The sequence below is a fragment of the Lactuca serriola genome, chromosome 3 (assembly GCF_051521515.1).
Source record: "Lactuca serriola cultivar US96UC23 chromosome 3, Lser_US96UC23_V15, whole genome shotgun sequence".
Classification (NCBI taxonomy): domain Eukaryota; kingdom Viridiplantae; phylum Streptophyta; class Magnoliopsida; order Asterales; family Asteraceae; genus Lactuca; species Lactuca serriola.
In genome coordinates, this window is record NC_136410.1 from 213,748,140 (window position 1) to 213,767,544 (window position 19,405).

The window sequence follows — 19,405 nt, forward strand, 5'->3', positions numbered from 1 at the left end:
TGGTGGGTGAGAGTGGACACCTATTAAGTTGCCATTTTATAGGCAACAACCTTATACCCCCTTATAGACCGGCTTCGTGAATAAGGCGTCTAGCGGTAAGATGACTTGATCTTATACATATATATATATATATATATATATATATATATATATATTATTAACTTATAATATTATAAAGTATAAGGGTTGATTTTTAACTTTAAAAGTCTAAGGGCTGGAATTAAAGTTTTAAATCATGGCTTTACTTGTTCCAAAACTTGAGCGCAAGTTTTGTAACTTTACAAAACCTTTAACATTCATAACTTATGAGTCATTAAAATGAAGACTCTTCATTTTATAACTTATGTGTTCTTTTAATGGATTTTAACACAAAGAGACTTTTGGTTATCCATAACTTGAGGACTGCATTAAAACACATATAGATCATGAATTAATCATATAAACAAGTAACTCCTATGATCTCTCAAGAACTCATAAGAACATGAACATTCATATCAAAATTTCAAGAACATATGAACACATATAATCATGAAAAATTGATATTAGCCATGGTAAATGGATTGGAACAACCATTACACCATCTAAAACTAGTTTTATAATACCAAAACAGTTTAGGGTAATGTTTCTAGTCCATTTCCAGCAGCACAAATCGAATTTCTGCATTCTGCATGGCCAACTCGTCGAGTACACGAACTGACTCGCCGAGTTGGTTGCATTTTCACTTGGACTCGTCGAGTCCTCCCCATGGACTTGTCGAGTCCCCTAAGCAGACAACAAAAAATCGATTTTACAACCCTATTTTGCATCAAGTATTCACAAACAAGCCTAGGCTCTGATACCACTAATGGGTTTTGAGCATTCTAACACTTCCTAAGTGTACATGCAACCCTAATAAACCTTGGATCTATGTTTGTCTAAATACATACAAAATTTGGTTTCCAAGGTTCATAATCCTATCTAGCATACATGGGGAACTTTATCCTAGAAGGATGGCTAGATTTACATACCTTATAGTTGAATTTGATTCCTTGAAACGTTGTGAGCCTAGCACCCTAAGTGTGATGCCTCAAATGCTTCACACAACACCAAATGCTTTTGGAATGACTTTTGAGAGAATACACACACTCTAAAATCGGCCTAGCCCTCACTTGTCCTTGTGTAGCCGATTTTGGTGGAGAAGGAGTTCCTTATATAGTGTTGACACATCTAGGGTTACACCATGTAAACCCTAATGTGTCACAGTTCTTCATTTCCATGACCCATGGGTTTGTAATTCCCATGGAGCATCCTATGGGTTTAACCCAACTTGGTAATCCATGGAGCCTCTTAGCCCACTATACAAGTTATGGATGATTTACATAATCAACCCATATATTTAATTAGTTATCTTTTGTTCACTTAATTAATTCCAAATTAATTCTTGATCAATACTAATTAAATAATACTATTAATATATTAGAACTTATAATATATTAATAAACCACAAGTGTTATTTCTCTCATTTAGTCTATCCAAATGCATGATGTCATGCAACCCAAATGGACCATGCTGGGTCTGGTCAAGTACATACCAAAAATAGTTATGGACTTAGACACCTTATCCAACACTATGTACCTTGGATTTAGCTTGCTACACTTTCCAAAGCATATCATGTTCTTCCAGGGTGAGACCTTCAACAAGACATGGTCATCAACTTGGAATTCCAAAGGTTTTCTTCTTTTGTCAGTGTAGCTTTTCTGCTATTTCTGGAAGCTTTAAGTCGCTCCCTAATTTGTACGATTTTCTCTGTAGTTTCACGAATGATTTCCGGTGCAGTGAGAGTACAGTCAGGAACTTGACCTCGAGTTAGCTGCATGTCACCCACTTCAACCCAACACAGAGGTGATCTGCACTTGCGGCCATAGAGGGCTTCGAAAGGAGCAGCCTTTATGCTAGTGTGATAACTATTGTTGTAAGAGAATTCAACAAGGGGTAAATGAGTATCCCATGCCTTTCCAAAGTCTATCATGCAAGCTCATAACATATCTTCTAAAGTTTGAATCGTCCTCTCACTTTGTCCCTCAATTTGTGGATAGTAGGTTGTACTCATGTCTAGCCAAGTTCCTAGAGAGTTTTGTAAAGACTTCCAGAAACGAGAGGTGAATCTGCTATCTCGGTCAAAAATAATAGATATTGGCACACCATGCAGTCTAACAATCTCCGTGAGGTAAGTTTTTGTTAGCTTCTCAATCTTGTCGGTTTCTTTTATTGGCAAGAAGTGTGCGGATTTGGTCAATCTATTGACGATCACCAAAACTGTAACATAACCACCCATTGTCTTGGGTAACTTAGTTATGAAATCCATTGTAATCTTCTCCCACTTCCATTCAGGGATTTCTTGTTGCTGCAATAAACCTGAAGGTTTCTGGTACTCTACCATGACTTTGGCACAAGTAAGGCACTTTCCCACAAAGGTAGCGATTTCGGCCTTCATGCTAGGCCAGCAATAAAGTTTCTTGAGGTCCATATACATCTTGTCTGAACCTAGATGAATGGAGTATCGGGTTTTGTGTGCTTCTTTTATAACCATGCCTCTGTAACCACCAAACTTTAGTGTCCAGACCTGGTTCATGAAACAATAGACTCCGTTATCCCTAACTTCGAAGTTCTTATCCATTCCTCTCAAGGTTTCACCTGCCACGTTTTCAAGTTTTAAGGCCTCGAGTTGAGCTTCTTTGATATGTGTGGACAGATGTGAATGGATCGTCATGGTAAACGACTTTACTTGACGTCCCGAGTATTCTTTTCTGCTAAGGGCGTCATCTACTACATTGTCTTTACAAGGGTGATAACGAATCTCACATTCGTAATCGTTCAGTAGCTCCACCCAACATCGTTGTCTCATGTTCAGCTCCTTTTGGTTGAAGATATGCTGGAGACTTTTGTGGTCCGTGAATACTGTGCATTTTGTGCCATATAGGTAATGTATCCATATCTTCAGAGCAAATACCACTGCTCCTAGCTCAAGGTCATGTGTTGTATAGTTGACCTCATGTATCTTGAGCTGTCTAAAGGCGTAGGATATAACCTTTCCTGGTTGCATCAAAACACATCCAAGCCCTTGATTAATAGCTTCATAGTACACTACAAAGTCCTCTGTCCCTTCAGGTAGAGAAAAGATCGGTGCACTGGACAAAGCTCGTTTCAGCGTTTGGAACGTTGTTTCTTGCTTCTCTCCCCAACTAAAAGTTACACCCTTTTGTGTCAAGGTGGTAAGCGGTTTAGCGATTCGGGAGAAATTCTTAATGAATCTGTGATAGTAGCCAGCAGGACTTAAGAATTAATGGATTTCTGTAGGTGTTTTGGGTGATGGCTAGTTCTCAATTTCCTTGATTTTGGAAGGGTCCACATGTATTCCCTCTTGACTAACCATGTGACCCAGGAAATATACCTTTCTGATCCAAAATTCATATTTTGAGAACTTCACATAAAGTTTCTTGGTTTTTAGAGTTTGTAATACTTGACGAAGATGTTGGCAATGCTACTCTTCACTTCTTGAGTAAATAAGGATGTCATCAATGAAGACTACGACGAATTTGTCCAGGAACAGACGACACACTCTGTTCATTAAGTCCATGAACACAACAGATGCATTCATCAATCCAAAAGGCACCACTACGAACTCGTAATGACCATAACGAGTTCTGAACACGATTTTGGGAATGTCCTCCTCCAAAATCCGTACTTGATGATACTTAGATCTCAAGTCTATTTTCGAGAAGTAGCTCGCACCTTGAAGTTGGTCGAACAGATCGTCAATGTGAGGTAGAGGATATCAATTCTTGATGGTCATTTTATTCAGCTCGCAGTAGTCTATGCACATACGGAATAATCCATCCTTATTCTTCACGAATAGTCTGTGCACATACGGAATAATCCATCCTTATTCTTCACGAATAAAACTGGTGCTCCCTAGGGTGAGAAGCTTGGTCTTATGAAACCTTTGCTAAGGAGTTCGTTCAGTTTGATGGATAATTCCTGTATTTCAGAAGGTGCAAGACGATATGGGGATTTGGCTACAATGGTAGCCCCAGGAATCAAGTCGATTCTGAATTCGACTTCTCTTTCAGGAGGCACTCTTGGAAAATCGTCGGGAAAAATTTCGGGAAAGTTATAGACCTTAGGAATGCTCGCGATGTCTTTCACTTCTTGCTTTTTGTCTACCACGTGAGCCAAGAAAGCACAGTACTCCTTGAGAAGGTACGTATGTGCCTTGATGCAAGAAATGATATGAAGTTTCGTTCTGGTCTTGTCGCCATAGATGATAAGAGTTTCTTTAGTTGGCAAGTTCAGGCGAATGCCTCTTTCATAACATAGGATGTCGGCATGGTCAGAGCACAACCAATCCATACCAATAATGACCTCGAAACTTTTGATAGAGATCGACATAAAGTCTATTGGGAAGGAAAAGTTATTGAAGGTAAGGGTACATCCTATGTATATATCGTTGGAGTATTTGGATTTCCCATTATCCATTTCGACTGTGAAAGTATCATTTAGTGGTTGGGAGTTTTGATTTAGTAGGTGTTTGAATTTATGGCTCACAAAGCTCTTCTCAGCACTAGAATCAAATAGAATGCATGCATAAGTATTGTTGAGAAGAAATGTACATGTGACCACCACAGGGTCTGCCATAACTTCTTCGTGACCAATTGCTAGGATCCTCCCAACTCCACCGACATTTCCAGCTTTCAGACAATCTCTTTTGAAATGCCCAATGTCACCGCATGTGACATCCCGGGATTTAGGGCATAGATTTCAAACAACTAAATTACGGCAAATCTATTTGCAATTAACTCATTCAGCTTTAACTGCATCTAAGGAAATATAAATGAGTTAATTTCAATTATTATGTAATATCTGTTGATATTTTTATGCCCAAACGTGTAAACCAGTAACCAAATCAAATCGCTCACCTGCAGCAATGACTAATGCGTTTGAAAATTGAAATTTAGCATTAATCATTTTTTAGCAAAACAAACATTAAAATATGATAGTACATGCTCCCCTATTTCCGAAAATATAAAGAACGTCCAAAACAGAGTTTGTATGCAAAAGATACAACCGTTTTAAGAAAAACGAACAGTAAAACACTATTATTCTTTAGTCGCGTAAACCAAAAACGATCCGTTGAAGTACTTATGCTTTGACGACGGGGTTTCCGAGAGCGTTTTTGGAGTCAGGATATATTATATTATTTAATTTCACACTCGAAATAATTTTTACAAAAATATTTATGAAAGTCGCGAAAACGGACACCGCCAACTGTTAAGACGCAAAATTTCAAACGCAATTTCCCGGAGATCCGTAACTCCAAAAATTAATCCGTTTGATGTTTTCGAATCCTTGAATTATACTCTATCTAAACGGGAATTTCGAAAAAAAATCCTCGATGCACGAATCCCGAGGCACCGGGTTTTTACATGTTTTGGACATGAAATGGAGGTATAACCCCATGTGGGGCCCACGTGGGGTGATGGACTCCAGAAATTTGATCTCCTTCCAGCTAGTGATATCCCACATGCTTCTCCTTCCCTCACTCTTCATCTTGGTGCAAGGCTTGCCAAAAATACAATTGATGGGGCATAGGTATGGCTTCCATTGGTTTGTGAGTGAGTATGTTACGCTATAAAAAGGGACTTGAGGAACCCTCAAACTCACTCACAAATCTCCAGCAACTTCCTCTTCTTCTAAATCCTCTGAAAACACCTCTCTAAATCCTTCATCCTACACTCACGGTTACACCCTCAACCACCCTAAAAACACCTTCTTTTACCACCCAAATGCCTTCTTATAACCCCACAGTAGATTACCACCTCCAGTCAACCTTCCCTCTCGTCACAAGCCTCAACTGAAACCCAAAAACGAAGGCAACAGGAGATTGTTGGCCATCACCCACCACCAGTGTGACGCTGCTGCTGTCACCTCAAGCCACCGCCAGCCACCATCTCCTCCGCCCAGTAAGCTATCTTCACCACCTGGGTTTACTTTCTAACCTTTCATGCATCGAGTATCACAAAAAAATAAAAATAAAGAATCGCTACAAGGAAGAAGAAGAACTGGAGGCGTATGCCTCCCTGTTGTTATACAAGAATGGTTACTGTTTAAACATCATTTCAAAATAAATAGATATAGTCCCTAAACTTTGAAATTATCCAGCTTTAGTCCCTCACTAATTAAAATTATTTCAAAATAGGTTTTAAATAATAAAAGTTTAATTAAAAATGTTTAAAACTTACCCTAAGATGGACAAATCTTTTCAAAACAAATCCAACTTTAAATAGAAAATTAAATGAATAATGTTTATACGTATATTTTAGAAATTTTAAATTTGATTTCAAGTTTAAATTAATTTTGGGTTATTTAAATACTTGCGGAAAAATAATAAATTAAATTTTAAAATTTAATAAATTTTAAATTGGCAAAACTTAAGAAATTATTCAAGAAATTGTTATAATACCTAATCACGTCCAAATATTAATATATATTGAAATTTCTAGGACATCGAACTAATCCCGAAGATCACGACCTCACGACAATACATTCTGATCTTCAGAACTACTCGATTACCACTCGATAAGGTGAGAGTTACGGCCCCTTTTCAATATTTTATTTATTTTTGGGGGAGAATACATGTGGTAAATAGTATTTATTATGCAAATACATAAGTCTTATATGATATGCATGTTACAAGTTTAAAGTTATAAAGACTTCCATATCTAAATACTATCATGCATAAGGCTTTTCACACTTATACAAGATTGTTATGTTAAAATACATATCTCTATAAGAGCGATTAATTTATACTTTTATAAATATGTCAACCATACTCAGCTTTTACAAATTTTGTACTACGAAATTCATTATGCCCGGTACTTATCTATAATTAAGTTAGGGCTGAGAGTTATTCACAAACTTTTCGTTAATGGTTTTTGAGTGAGACGCTACTATTCATTAGCTGAGTTTAATCACTTAGCCTGCCCCACACTACTATAATCGTTAATATTCGAAGCGAGGTACATATATATAGATCTATATGGGGTCGACAACCCCACCTGCGGTTGCTAGCTACAACCATCGACTGATCAATCGAAGTAGGTGATATGTGTCTACGATCGTTACTACGATGTCCAATGAAGCGTCGTAGGGAGGGGTACTTTTCGTCCATAGCTCGATTATAGAACTCACTAAAAACATTAACACGAATCTCTCTCGCTTTTTTTTATTACAACCATAGGTGTCACACCCCAAAACCAAGAACGGCGGAAACGTTTTGGGGCGGAGGACGTCATGTACAGTATCACAACAATGAAAAGTAGTAAACAAGCAACAACATCATCCATTGCATTAATAATATAATTATTATACAAGTGTGTTCTGTCAAATTATAATAGACACTAAAACAAAAATCAAAATGAAAGATGAGTCTTGAACAAACTCCATCTTCTCTAAACCTTGCATATGTACCTGTCTATTGATGACCTGAGGATACAAGTAATTTTGAAAGCGAGTATCAGCTTTGAAGCTGGTGAGATCATAAGTATTTTAGTGTCTTAATTTGTATGTAAGAATTTGTATGTATTGAAAATGTATGTGAATCGTAAGTATTGAAAATGTATGTAAAACAACTGTAAACGTTTGAAAAACTCTAGAAATCCCTATGATTCCTACTATTATAACAGGGAGTCTTCTACCAAGACTTAACTAATCTATATGTAGCCTTCTACCAAGGCATCTAGTGTCTGTGTGTGTCTCTTGTAAGAGTGTATATTTTCCCAAGTCTGACTATCATTAACCAAAAAGATAGTTTCACATTACCGTGCGTCATGTGAATGTTCACGAAGCGAATGTAATGGGAAAATGAAATAGTACTATGGTGTAGTGTCGAACTACAAGCGTACCAATTACCTAAAGTCTAGGGTAATTCTTCTAAGTACTGTAGTATTTGATATAAATAACTACATCGGTACTCAACTGCCTTATTTGAGGGATAAGGTATAATGTGATGTCTAGATCTCAGGCTATACGCTCCCCTATCACAGGGATTTTGGGACCTACCCACGACACCTGCATGTATGCAAGCCGTGAGCATACACATTACTCTAATCATGTATACCTGATATAACTATCACAATTGCGTTGTGATTCATCGGTATAGTTAGATCCTGAACTTGTTCCATGCTATAGTACCTAGTGACGTCTGTCCTATGTATATGTAAGCGTACTCATGTAAGTGTGATCATGTAATTGTACTCATGTAAGTGTGATCATATAATAGTATAGTAATGTACTGTAATGTTCTACATGTGCTAGATGTAATGTGTGTTTTCTCTCTATTTGGCATGTATAGTAATGTACTGTAATGCTCTAGCTGTAATGTATGCTCTCTCTATCTAGCAAGTATAGTAATGTACTGTAATGTTCTAGAAAGTATTGACTCATGAATGAACTGACTCATTGTATGATATCGCATTCTAGTAATAGTTCTAGTATCTTCCTAAACTACCCATATGGTAGTTTACTAGTAATCTAACTGGTACGTATGGACCTGGATGTATACCCTTGCTACCCAAGGGCATTGGATGAACTGGAAGGAACTTTATGACTATATATGTACACATGATATATAACTAATATTTAAACAACCTTCGAACGGGTACCCGATATCCCACCAGACCACATCCAAATCGAGGAAAAGGAAACAGGGTGGATAGCCTTCCTAAGTCTTTTAAACATTTATTATATAACTATACATATAGAGGCATGCAATTTATAATATAAATGCATAAAATAAGTTTTGTAAAACCTTTGAACATAATTATTATCTAAGAAAAGATCGACTTGATGTCAGTTTATAAAACGGTTTGAAGGCATGGGTTTGCTAAAACAGTTTAGTATAAAGAAACATTTGTTTGAAACACAATTGTAAATAAGTTTGAATTGAAACATACAGAATAAAAGGTACAGTGTAATAAGGAGTTTTAAACACATAAAGTGTTTATGAAAAACATTTGAAGGAAATTGTTTGGTAAAACGACTAATGAGTAGCCAATCATTTGAATGCTGCTTATTAATCGCATGTGATTGATATACTAATTAGCATATTTCTACTTGTATCCCCCCCCCATAAAAAATTTAAAAACAGTTAAAAAATTCTACTTGTATCCCCCCCCCCCATAAAAAATTTAAAAACAGTTAAAAAATTGATTAAGGGGTATGAACTCACCTGTTGTAGGTGATACGGATGAACTGAAGAGGTAGGACTGCTAGGTGTCAAGTGAAGACTTTAGACACACACAATGGTCCTAATTACATATGAAGACATATGTATATAAGCAATTAGTGATTATAACACTAATTAAACATGTAAACATCCTAATGCGAGGAAAACACTTTTGGTCAAGTGCTAGGAGGCTAATGGGTTGCAACAAAGGAGTGCAAGACCTCATATGGAAGTTTATGGTCAAAAGACCATATGTGTTTGAGTTTACGGCCCAGGGGAGTAAACTCCTGGCCGTAAACTCTCTATATGGTCACTAAATGAAGCCTAACATTATTACAATTTAAGTGGTGAAGTGCTTCAAGGCTTAAACAAGTGTTTAGGCTTCCTTTTAACTCCTTTGAGGAGTTCACGGCCCATGGACCAAATCCCATGGAGATTACAACCGCAATCTCCCTTGGGAGGGTGTTTGTGGTGTTTTCAAGTCCCTAATTTATCCAACAATGAATCAAGGAAATTCTCTAAGGCTTTAGGAGAGATTATAGCACCACTTGGCACTATTTCTTGGAGTTCACGGCCCTGGAACTTCTTGGGCCGTGAACAACTTTTTCTTGGTGTTCTAAAGGTGTTTGCTAGTCCTAAACTCATCTAGGTACATGTCTAAATTAGTATCTTGGCTTAAGGAAGGCTTTTAGGGCATTTTGGCACATAAAGATGGAGTTCACGGCCCAAGAACTTCCTTGGCAGTGAACTCACTTCTAGCCTTGATTCTTAATTGTTTTGTGGTCTAAAACATGTAATGGTGGCTTCTAGTTTGAGTTCCAAGGCTTTGAGGGACATTGGGCACTCTTTTGGCCCTTAAAAAGGAGTTTATTCTCCAAGTGTTCTTGGGCGGTAAACTCCCGAATCTTGGGGTTTTGATCCGATTTTGATGTTATAAAGCACAATCTAAGTTATTTAATACAACTAGATAGAAGTACTCACGATTTGGGATAAAAACCCGAAGATCCGTGGGAGAGAATTCGGCTTTTCTCTAGTTGGAAATGTAACTAATGAATGAATATGGTTCAGATTTCTATATATAGGCCTGGGATTTTTGGTAGAAAATATTTTTATTCCCGAAATGAACTCTAATATCCTAGAGTATTGGAATAACAGTGTTGCACAAAACCCTAGTGCATCCACTCTCCTGATATCTCCTTAAATGCTAATCCTGAAATACTCAAACTTATACCCAAAGTCTGGAATTTCACTGTAACTGTTCTAACTTCTATTGGCTTGATATGGTTTGTTCAGAATGGAAATTTCGGGTTGTCACAATAGGTTTGGTTGCTGTCAGAACTATTTTTAAGTATAGTGGTTACTTATACAATGGATATATTTAAATTTTCATGAAGTTATTATAAACAGATTTTCTTTAAAAGCATGAATTTATTTATAAAAATACTTTTTGGCTTTTAAAGACTCATGACAAGCATTGTTTCAACTATTATTATACTAGAAAAATACTTTTAGACTTTTGAAAGTATTATTACCGCGGCTAGCAGAAAACCTATGACTCTCACCAACCTCGTGTTGATTTTCAAAATACATGTATTCTCAGGAAATCAGTGAAATTTCGGGCACACTCAAACGATGGAAAACATGGCTCGCAAGTACTTTAATTTTCTACTTTTGAACTGTTATGCCTAACTGTTAAGGCAAACTCGTATTATTATTTTATTACTATCTGTAAGAACTTTGTATGCAAACATAAATATGTAATAAAATGTTGTTTTGTTTATTGTTGTACTTGTGCTTTATATTCAATTTATCTCTGATCCATTAACTTAGTCGCGCAGCCCGGCATGTTCCGCCGCCTCAACCGGGGGTGTGATAGATTGGTATCAGAGTTAAATTGGCTATAGAGAACTCGTATCCTCGAAAGAGGAATACAACTATAACAACTAGCTTCTTATAAAAGTATTATCAATAATAAAACTAATTCTCGACTACTTACGGTATGGTAGTTGGGAACTACAAAACAAAGATTAATAATACTACAAACCCCACCAACCTTAATATATAAGAGTTTATATATATATATATATATATATATATATATATATATATATATATATATATATATATACTCTGACCCGCGATGAGAACACTTAATAAAAATTCTAAACATCCCTTCAACTAAAACTACCAACTCAACCCTTTAGGTCAAACGCCTCAATTAAAGGTTAGTATCGTACATAATCCATACCACAAATAAACCTGGAACGCGCGCCTATGTTATTTATGGTCGGGCCGGTGCACAACCAACCTTGAGCAAGGTGTTTGACAGACTACAACGTTTGAGCGTTTTAGAGATTGAAGAGTGTTCTCCAGATTCGCTGCAGCAACCTAGTACCTTAGAATCCATATATACATTTTAAAAGAATAATAAATTTCAAAACCATTAGCAATTAAGATCTCCTTCTATCATTCGGAAATCTAGAGGATTTCTGAACCAATCACCTTTCCCCTGTCATTGGAAAATCGGTAGGATTTCAGGATTCAGTCTCACTCTATGACATGGAAATCTATGGGATTATAGGAATAAATGAAATAAAATTTTTACATGCTTGTTATAATTAAGTAGTACGAACAAATTAAGTGTGTCTTTTCTAAACGTTTAGGACAATGCCACGACGAAAAGAACCACGAGTTCGTCCGCCACCGACTCCCCGAACTAACAGGAGAAGTGTTCCAGAGATAACTCACTACAAGAAAAAGACCCTTTTACGACGCGCAAACCACGACGCTCATTGATCTATGTTACGCAAAAGAGAGCGACATTAAAAAAGTGTCATATCTTCAAAAAATTTAAGGATTTAGGTCACGCATTGTTGTGTGCCCTTAATTTAGTGTTATAAGAAAAAAAATAAAAACACGGAGGGCACCGTATCTTAAACACGCGTCGTCTGTGAGTGTCGCTTTATAATTTTAATGAACGCGCATTTGTTTAGTAGATAGGGGGAAATGAAATCCCCAAAATTTTGAAAACCCACCTTGTTCTTTTCTACCTTTTTTCTATCTTTCATCTTCACAATCGATTCTCTCCTCTCCCTCCTCTCCAATCTGCTTCTCCCCTACTCCTGACCTTACATGTTAATCGTCTCATCGGATCTCTACTCTAATGTCTCTCTGAAGATCAAGAAATTTCAAGCCCTAGTCTCCCTCTGAGGCAGAGACGAAAAAAGAAAGAAACATGAAGAATGCACCTATCGTTGTTACGACTTATGATGCTTCTCAAAGCTTCTCAAAGCTTTTGATAAGAACACTGGCTCAGTTGCTTCTCAAAGATTTTTATAAGCACCCTGTCGGCTTTGCATACCGGAAATCGACCCACATCCTCAAATTAGGGTTTTTTTCATCCCTCAAATTACGACCCACATCCTCCATAGATCGATCCTTATTGCTTCATTTCTCACAAGAAATTGAACACTTTACATTCACAGGGCAACAAAATCAACCATTTCTGGAACTTGGGTTTCGGTTCCAATTGAAATTGAAGGGTTTCTGGTCACCATGATCAAAGGGTTAGGGTCTCGTTTGTCAATGAATGCTCACAGGGCCACGGAAGCTAGGGTTTTTGGGCAAAGCTAGAATCGATCTTGTCTCGTTCCTTCGGAATCACGAAGACGCTGATTGCCATGGAGTGTAGACGTGGTTAACAGAAGACGAGGAAACATGAGAGAAATCTGGAAATTAGGTAAAAATGATAACTAGTCTTCATTCACGCCCCTCTCCAAGGTAATCGAGTTCCATTTTTTTCTTATCTGACTCGCTTGCCAGGTCATCAGTAACCGTTAAAGCTTACTCGGCAGATCAGTCTACTTCTCCAGGTTTCTACTTATTATTTTTAAAATCCCCTACATATGTACCCATGTGTATGTTTAAACCTCAAAATCAAACTAAGCGAAGTAGAAAGAGGATGTGCTTTGGATTGATCTGAAGGAAACTTTAAGCGTCTAACCAGTATTCCATGGAATGCTTTCAGGTGTTGAAAATTTGGTGATTATAGGTTCAGGACCTGCTGGTTACACAACAGCAATCTACGCAGGTCGTGCCAATTTGAAGCATGTAGTGTTCAAGGGATATCAAATAGGCGGTGCAATCTGTGATGGAGCTACAAGGGTGACTGCCAAAAGGCTTAAATTACCTCGTGAAGATGAGTTCTGGAGTAGGGGAATTAGTGCATGTGCAATCTGTGATGGAGCTTCACCAATTTTTAAGGGTGAAGTTCTTGCTGTTGTTGGAGGAGGTGATACAGGAACTGAGGAAGCAATATATTTGACTAAATATGCAAGACATGTACATTTACTTGTACGCAAGGAACAATTAAAGGCCTCACGAGCTATGCAGGACATGTTAGAAAAAAATATGTATTTCTCTTCTCTTTCTTTCCTAATTTTGGTCGTGATTTTATTCCTGTTATAGTTTAAACATGCTATTTCTCATTTGCTGTAGTTCCATTTTGTCCTCCTTCCATGAAACTACTAATGGTTTCTTTTATTTATAAGTTTTGAATTGCCTGAAATATGTTTGTATAACAGGTTGATTATGGCGAATGCTTCAGAGTTTTTGATAATCCAAATATCACTGTGCATTTCAACACAGAGACAATTGATGTTGAAGCACTTGTTAAAGATGGACTTCTTGATAAGCTAAAAACTGGACCTCTGTAAGTCCCCTTTTTTATTATTTCTTTCCAAATTGAAGAATACCATATATTTTTTTTCGTTATCTAGGATCCAAAGAAGAAATGTGACTTTTTTGAAAAGATTTGCCTTTGAACTTCCATATCAATAGTATATAGATACGTTATTTGAGATGCACTAAAATTAAACTAACTTAACTAGAGAGAATATAACCAATTTGAAGTGATTTTAGACATCTTCTAATCAGCTATAGATGTAATTTTAATGTAATATTTGGGCATAGTTTGCATTCTACTTTCATTCTAAATACAAAATACATGGAACTTCTATCCTTTGAGTATCTGAGCTTCAAGGAAAAAAATTACATGTAATCATTTTTATCATTATGAACAAGTTATAGCATTCTAACTTGAATCAAAAGAAAAAAAAGAAAACTTGAATCAAAAGAAAACAAAAATCACCATCGCTGCAATCAATCACCCTGCTCCACCTCTCACCAGTCACCACTGTGGGCCGCTACAATCAGGTATGTCCCTCAGTTCCTCCATTTATTTCTGATGCAAGTAAGCATCGAATAAAATATTAGTCAACAAAAACCCAAAAATGGGAATAAATACTAAACAAGACTCAAGGGAATGGTCCCCTAAAACAGACCTAGGACAAAGTTAGTACTACCAACATAAGAAAGCAGCCAATAACAACTATAATACCTAAAAAAGACCATTCTACCCCTGGTATATATATATATATATATATATATGCTTTTAGTAGTTATATATATATATATATATATATATATGCTTTTAGTAGTTATATATATATATATATATATATATATATATATATATATATATATGAATGAATTTTAAGGAGTCATCTAATTCATTTTGTTATGGTTGCAGAGAAGCAGTTAAAGGAGGAACTATGGACCCTAAGGTTAACTTACTTTCTTAAATTGCTCTATTCTATTCCATTAGAGTTTCTTATCAAATACATGAATAGAAATGGGATTGTGGTTAACTTTAAAAATGATTTGTTTTAATGTTTAATCAAATCAGGGGCCATTGTTGGATTTTTTTTGGTGTTCATGTGAAGGCTGATGATGTATTAAGCCGAGTGGAAGAACTTCAACTCCTTGAAAAACGAGTAAACTGCTATAATGATCCAATCTCACAGTTTCAGGCTTTGATGTACCTCAAACCTGCAATCCACATCAAGTGCAATCCACTGTTCCCTTTCAAGTAAATTACACTCCTTTTTTTGTTTATAAATAAAATAAATAAAAGTGTGCAGCAGATCTCCAAGTAAATTACACTCCTTTTTTGTTTATAAATAAAATAAATAAAATTGTCAAATAAATAAATTCTAAACTTGATTACCTTTTTATTTATTTATTATATGTTCAAGGTGGTTTTTCGACTTAGATAATGCCCTTCCTAAAGGTAGTTTTAGTTGTTTATCTGTGTAAGCTTGTTTTGAGTGTATTTATGCAAGTAAGATTTAGTAATTTTTTTCATTGTGGTTTATTTTATTTCATTATCTTTTTTGATACATAATTACATTAAATATAATTTCTTGTTTTTATTTAGGGTAAAGCAAGCTCCATGGTGGTAGTTGCCCTTGGGCCTAAACCAGGGTGGGAGGTTGGTTAATCTTTGATTATATTGATAAGCCTCTTCATCTTCTGGATCTGGGACAGTTGCTGATAGATTAAATTATCTGCTTCCATCACATACCTCAGGTAAATTGCTAAAAATGAATCCATTAAACACTCAATTTATTTTATTTTATTTTTTATTAAACTTCTATGTTTTTTGACATTTTTATGTTGGAGAAGGTGATGGTGATGGTGGTGATGTGGGCCGGCTCCACAAACTTGTTGGTTTCCAGGAGAAGGCATTAATTCATGCAATCTTATAAGTTGGAATTCAATAATTCTACATTTTTGTTGTATTGAAAAGACCAAAATACCCTTTTGGTGTGTAATTCATGCACTGTTCAAGATTTCTGATTTACTTCCATAGATGATGGAAGAACTATTTCTTCACTTGTATGCACAAAACTCAGCTCTTCTAACTATGGTTTAAATACTTGCAGGATTTGCTACTTCTTATGTTTACTCCTCTATCCAACTCTTTGGCATCCTTATGAGTCTTCTTTCATGTGTTCAAAACTGAGTCCTGAAACTGAATATCTTTTGGTGCTATGATCATTTATTTGAAGCTTTGCAGTTTACCCCAAGACTTAAAGGTGTGCTTTCCTAAGCTCTTCCTATTTTAGGGAATGTTAAAGATCAACATCGACCAATTTTTGAAAATGGTATGCTTAAAGACCCTTTAACTCCTTGTTTCCATGATTCCTTTTCACTAATTCTATCATCTATTGGTTCTTTCATACACATGCATCTGTTATCTCAAATCCTACATTTATTTTTATTTATGTTATTGTTTTTTCCAGCTTTCAGGTGTTGGTGTCAAGCATGTTGGCAATACAATGTGGAGTACCCTCTTTCATCAATTCTTGATAGTGATGTCACGTGAGAAATCATTTTTCTTTTTGTTAAACAAGTCTTTATTATATAAAAAATGTTGAAATGTTACATTTGTCTACTATTGCAATGATTATTTGTATAACATTAACTTTTGTGCAATGCATTGTATTATTTGTATATGGTATTTTATTTTCCATTATTTGACATGAAATGCAAATTTAATATGAAAATACGTAAATCCATAAAAAAAAATTTAAAAATTTAAAATTACGATACGCAAAAATGTGCGTCATCTTCATTGATGACATGGCCTTTCTTGACAGGGGCTTTCTTGATACGCATTGCGTGTCATTAACATGCGCGTCGTTAGGTTACGACACGTGAATGTGTGTCGTCTTCCTTTATGACAGGGCCTTTCTTGATACGCATTGCGTGTCGTAAACGCGCGTCGTAATTGCACGTCGTAAATGCACGTCGTCTCTCTTTATGACAGGGCCTTCCTTGATGCGCATTTGCGCGTCGTCTGAGCCTTTTACGACGCGCAATGAGCCTCGTAAAAGGCTGTTTTTCTAGTAGTGACTCAAACAACAGAAGAAACTCCAGACCCGGAAGAAGCCCCAAGTGCTACAAATAACCACCAAAATTTCCAGATGGATCCCACTATGATGCAAAACATGCTTGCACAAGGGATTGCTACGGCCTTAGCGACTTATGAGGCTGCTCGAAACGGGAATACTGGAAATAGCAGAAGTGGTACTCTTGTAGTTTCCCAAAGAAATCCCAAACACTGCTCATACGAAGAATTCATGGGTTGTAAACCCCGATCCTTCTACGAAACTGAAGGAGCTGTTGGTTTATCCCGATGGATAGAAAAGATTGAAGCTGTCTTCCACATCAGCTGTTGCCCAGATGACTGTAGGGTTAAGTACGCTACCTGCACACTGATGGATGTTGCCTTAACTTGGTGGAACAACCATGCCAAGACCGTGGGAATTGCGGAAGCCTATGCCATGGGATGGGAACAACTAAAACTAATGATTACTAAAGTATATTACCCACGGCAGGAGATTCAGGCACTAGAACAAGAACTCTGGAATCTAACAATGATAGGATCAGAGGTAGCTGTGTATAACTCCCGATTCAAAGATCTTACAACCCTTTGTCCTGGAATGGTGCCTTCAGAAGACAAAAAGACGAAGAGATACATTTGGGGATTAGCATCGCCAGTCCAAGGTCTGGTTACTGCATCCAGACCCTCCACTTTTGACAGCGCCAAGCAACTGGCTTATGAGTTGACTGAACAATGTATCCGACAAGGCACCATGGCCCCCGCAAAAGAAAAGAACCAAATTGGGAATTCTAAGAGAAAGTTCCAGGGGAAGCCAAAAGGGAACTTCAAGCACCTTAAGCGAAACCCAGAGCCTGTAACAGTGTATGCTGCAGTCACAACCACTCCCACTCCAGTAAAACCCTACGCTGCCCTAAGTGCAATTATCATCATGTTGGAGACTGCATGATCTGTAACAACTGCAAATTAAGGGGTCATACTGCCAGATTTTGCAAAAGGAACCCAAACAACACAGCCTCAACTACTACCGCAAGAGAAAGTCGAACCTGCTTCGAGTGCAACCAACCGGGACATTTCAGGAAAGACTGTCCTAAGCTGAAGAAACAGGGTGGTCAAGGAAGGGCGTTTGTGATAGGTGCGGGAGATGCACGCCAGGAACCAACTGTGGTTACTGGTACATTTCCTATCGACAATATTTATGCCTCTGTATTATTTGATATTGGTGCCGATAAAAGTTTTATTTCCCACAAGTTTAGAAAAATGATAAATCATGAATCATGCAAACTCAATAATGCTTACACGGTAGAAGTAGCCAATGGTCAAATAGAAAGCACCTTAGAGATACTTACCATCTGCCTTTTCACCCTGAATAATCACGTGTTTCATGTCGGCCTAATGCCCATGACTATTGGAAGTTTTGATGTAATTATCGGAATGGATTGGTTATCGACCCATCGAGTGGAGATTTTACGCTACGAAAAGGCTGTGCGATTACCTCTACCAAACGATGAAGCCCTTGTGATTTATGGAGACAAGGCAGGGAAGAACCTACGAGTCATTACTTGCACGAAGGCAAGGAAGTATTTGCAGAAGAGATGCTACACTTGCTTGGCCCACGTGGTGGATACGCAAGGCAAGGGTAAGGAAACCAAAGACATACCCTAAGTGTGCGACTACCTGGATGTATTTCCAGAAGACCTACCTGGAGTACCTCCTATCAGACAGGTTGAATTTCGAATCGACCTTATCCCGGGTGCAGCACCAGTGTCACGATCTCCTTATCGCCTGGCTCCATCGGAAATGCAAGAACTATCCAGTCAACTTCAAGAACTTCTCGACAAAGGCTTTATCCGGCCAAGCTTCTCTCCATGGGGAGCCCCTGTATTGTTTGTCAAAAAGAAGGATGGTTCGTTTAGGATGTGCATCGACTATCGAGAGTTGAATAAGCTCACTATCAAAAATCGGTATCCACTCCCGAGGATTGATGACATGTTCGACCAATTACAAGGATCCTGCTACTACTCAAAGATCGACCTACGATCCGGCTATCATCAACTTAGAGTTCAAGAAGCAGATATTCCAAAGACGGCATTCCGAACTAGATACGGTCACTATGAGTTTCTAGTGATGCCATTTGGACTGACCAACGCACATGCCATATTCATGGACCTTATGAATCGGGTGTGTAAACCCTACTTGGACAAATTCGTGATTGTCTTCATCGATGACATATTAATATACACACGAACCAAGGAAGAACATGGCTAGCACTTGCGTTTAATCCTAGAACTGCTAAGAAAAGAAAAACTTTATGCAAAGTTTTCTAAGTGTGAGTTCTGGATTAATGAAGTTCATTTCCTCGGTCATGTGGTCAGCAGTAAAGGGATTCATGTCGA

The 19,405-nt window shown here is 37.2% G+C and overlaps 1 protein-coding gene across 1 annotated transcript; it reads left to right on the forward strand.

Annotated features, from left to right (window-relative positions):
- Positions 1 to 17,954: 17,954 nt before the first annotated feature.
- On the forward strand, positions 17,955 to 18,674 carry LOC145096016 (uncharacterized). Its single transcript, XM_079033801.1, has one exon. The coding sequence runs from the start codon at positions 17,955 to 17,957 to the stop codon at positions 18,672 to 18,674; it is 720 nt and encodes a 239-aa protein (XP_078889927.1).
- The last annotated feature ends 731 nt before the right edge of the window (positions 18,675 to 19,405 follow it).

Coding starts and splice junctions, on each gene's coding strand:
- LOC145096016 (XM_079033801.1), top strand. CDS start 17,955: ATGATCTGTAACAACTGCAAATTAAGGGGTCATACTGCCAGATTTTGC.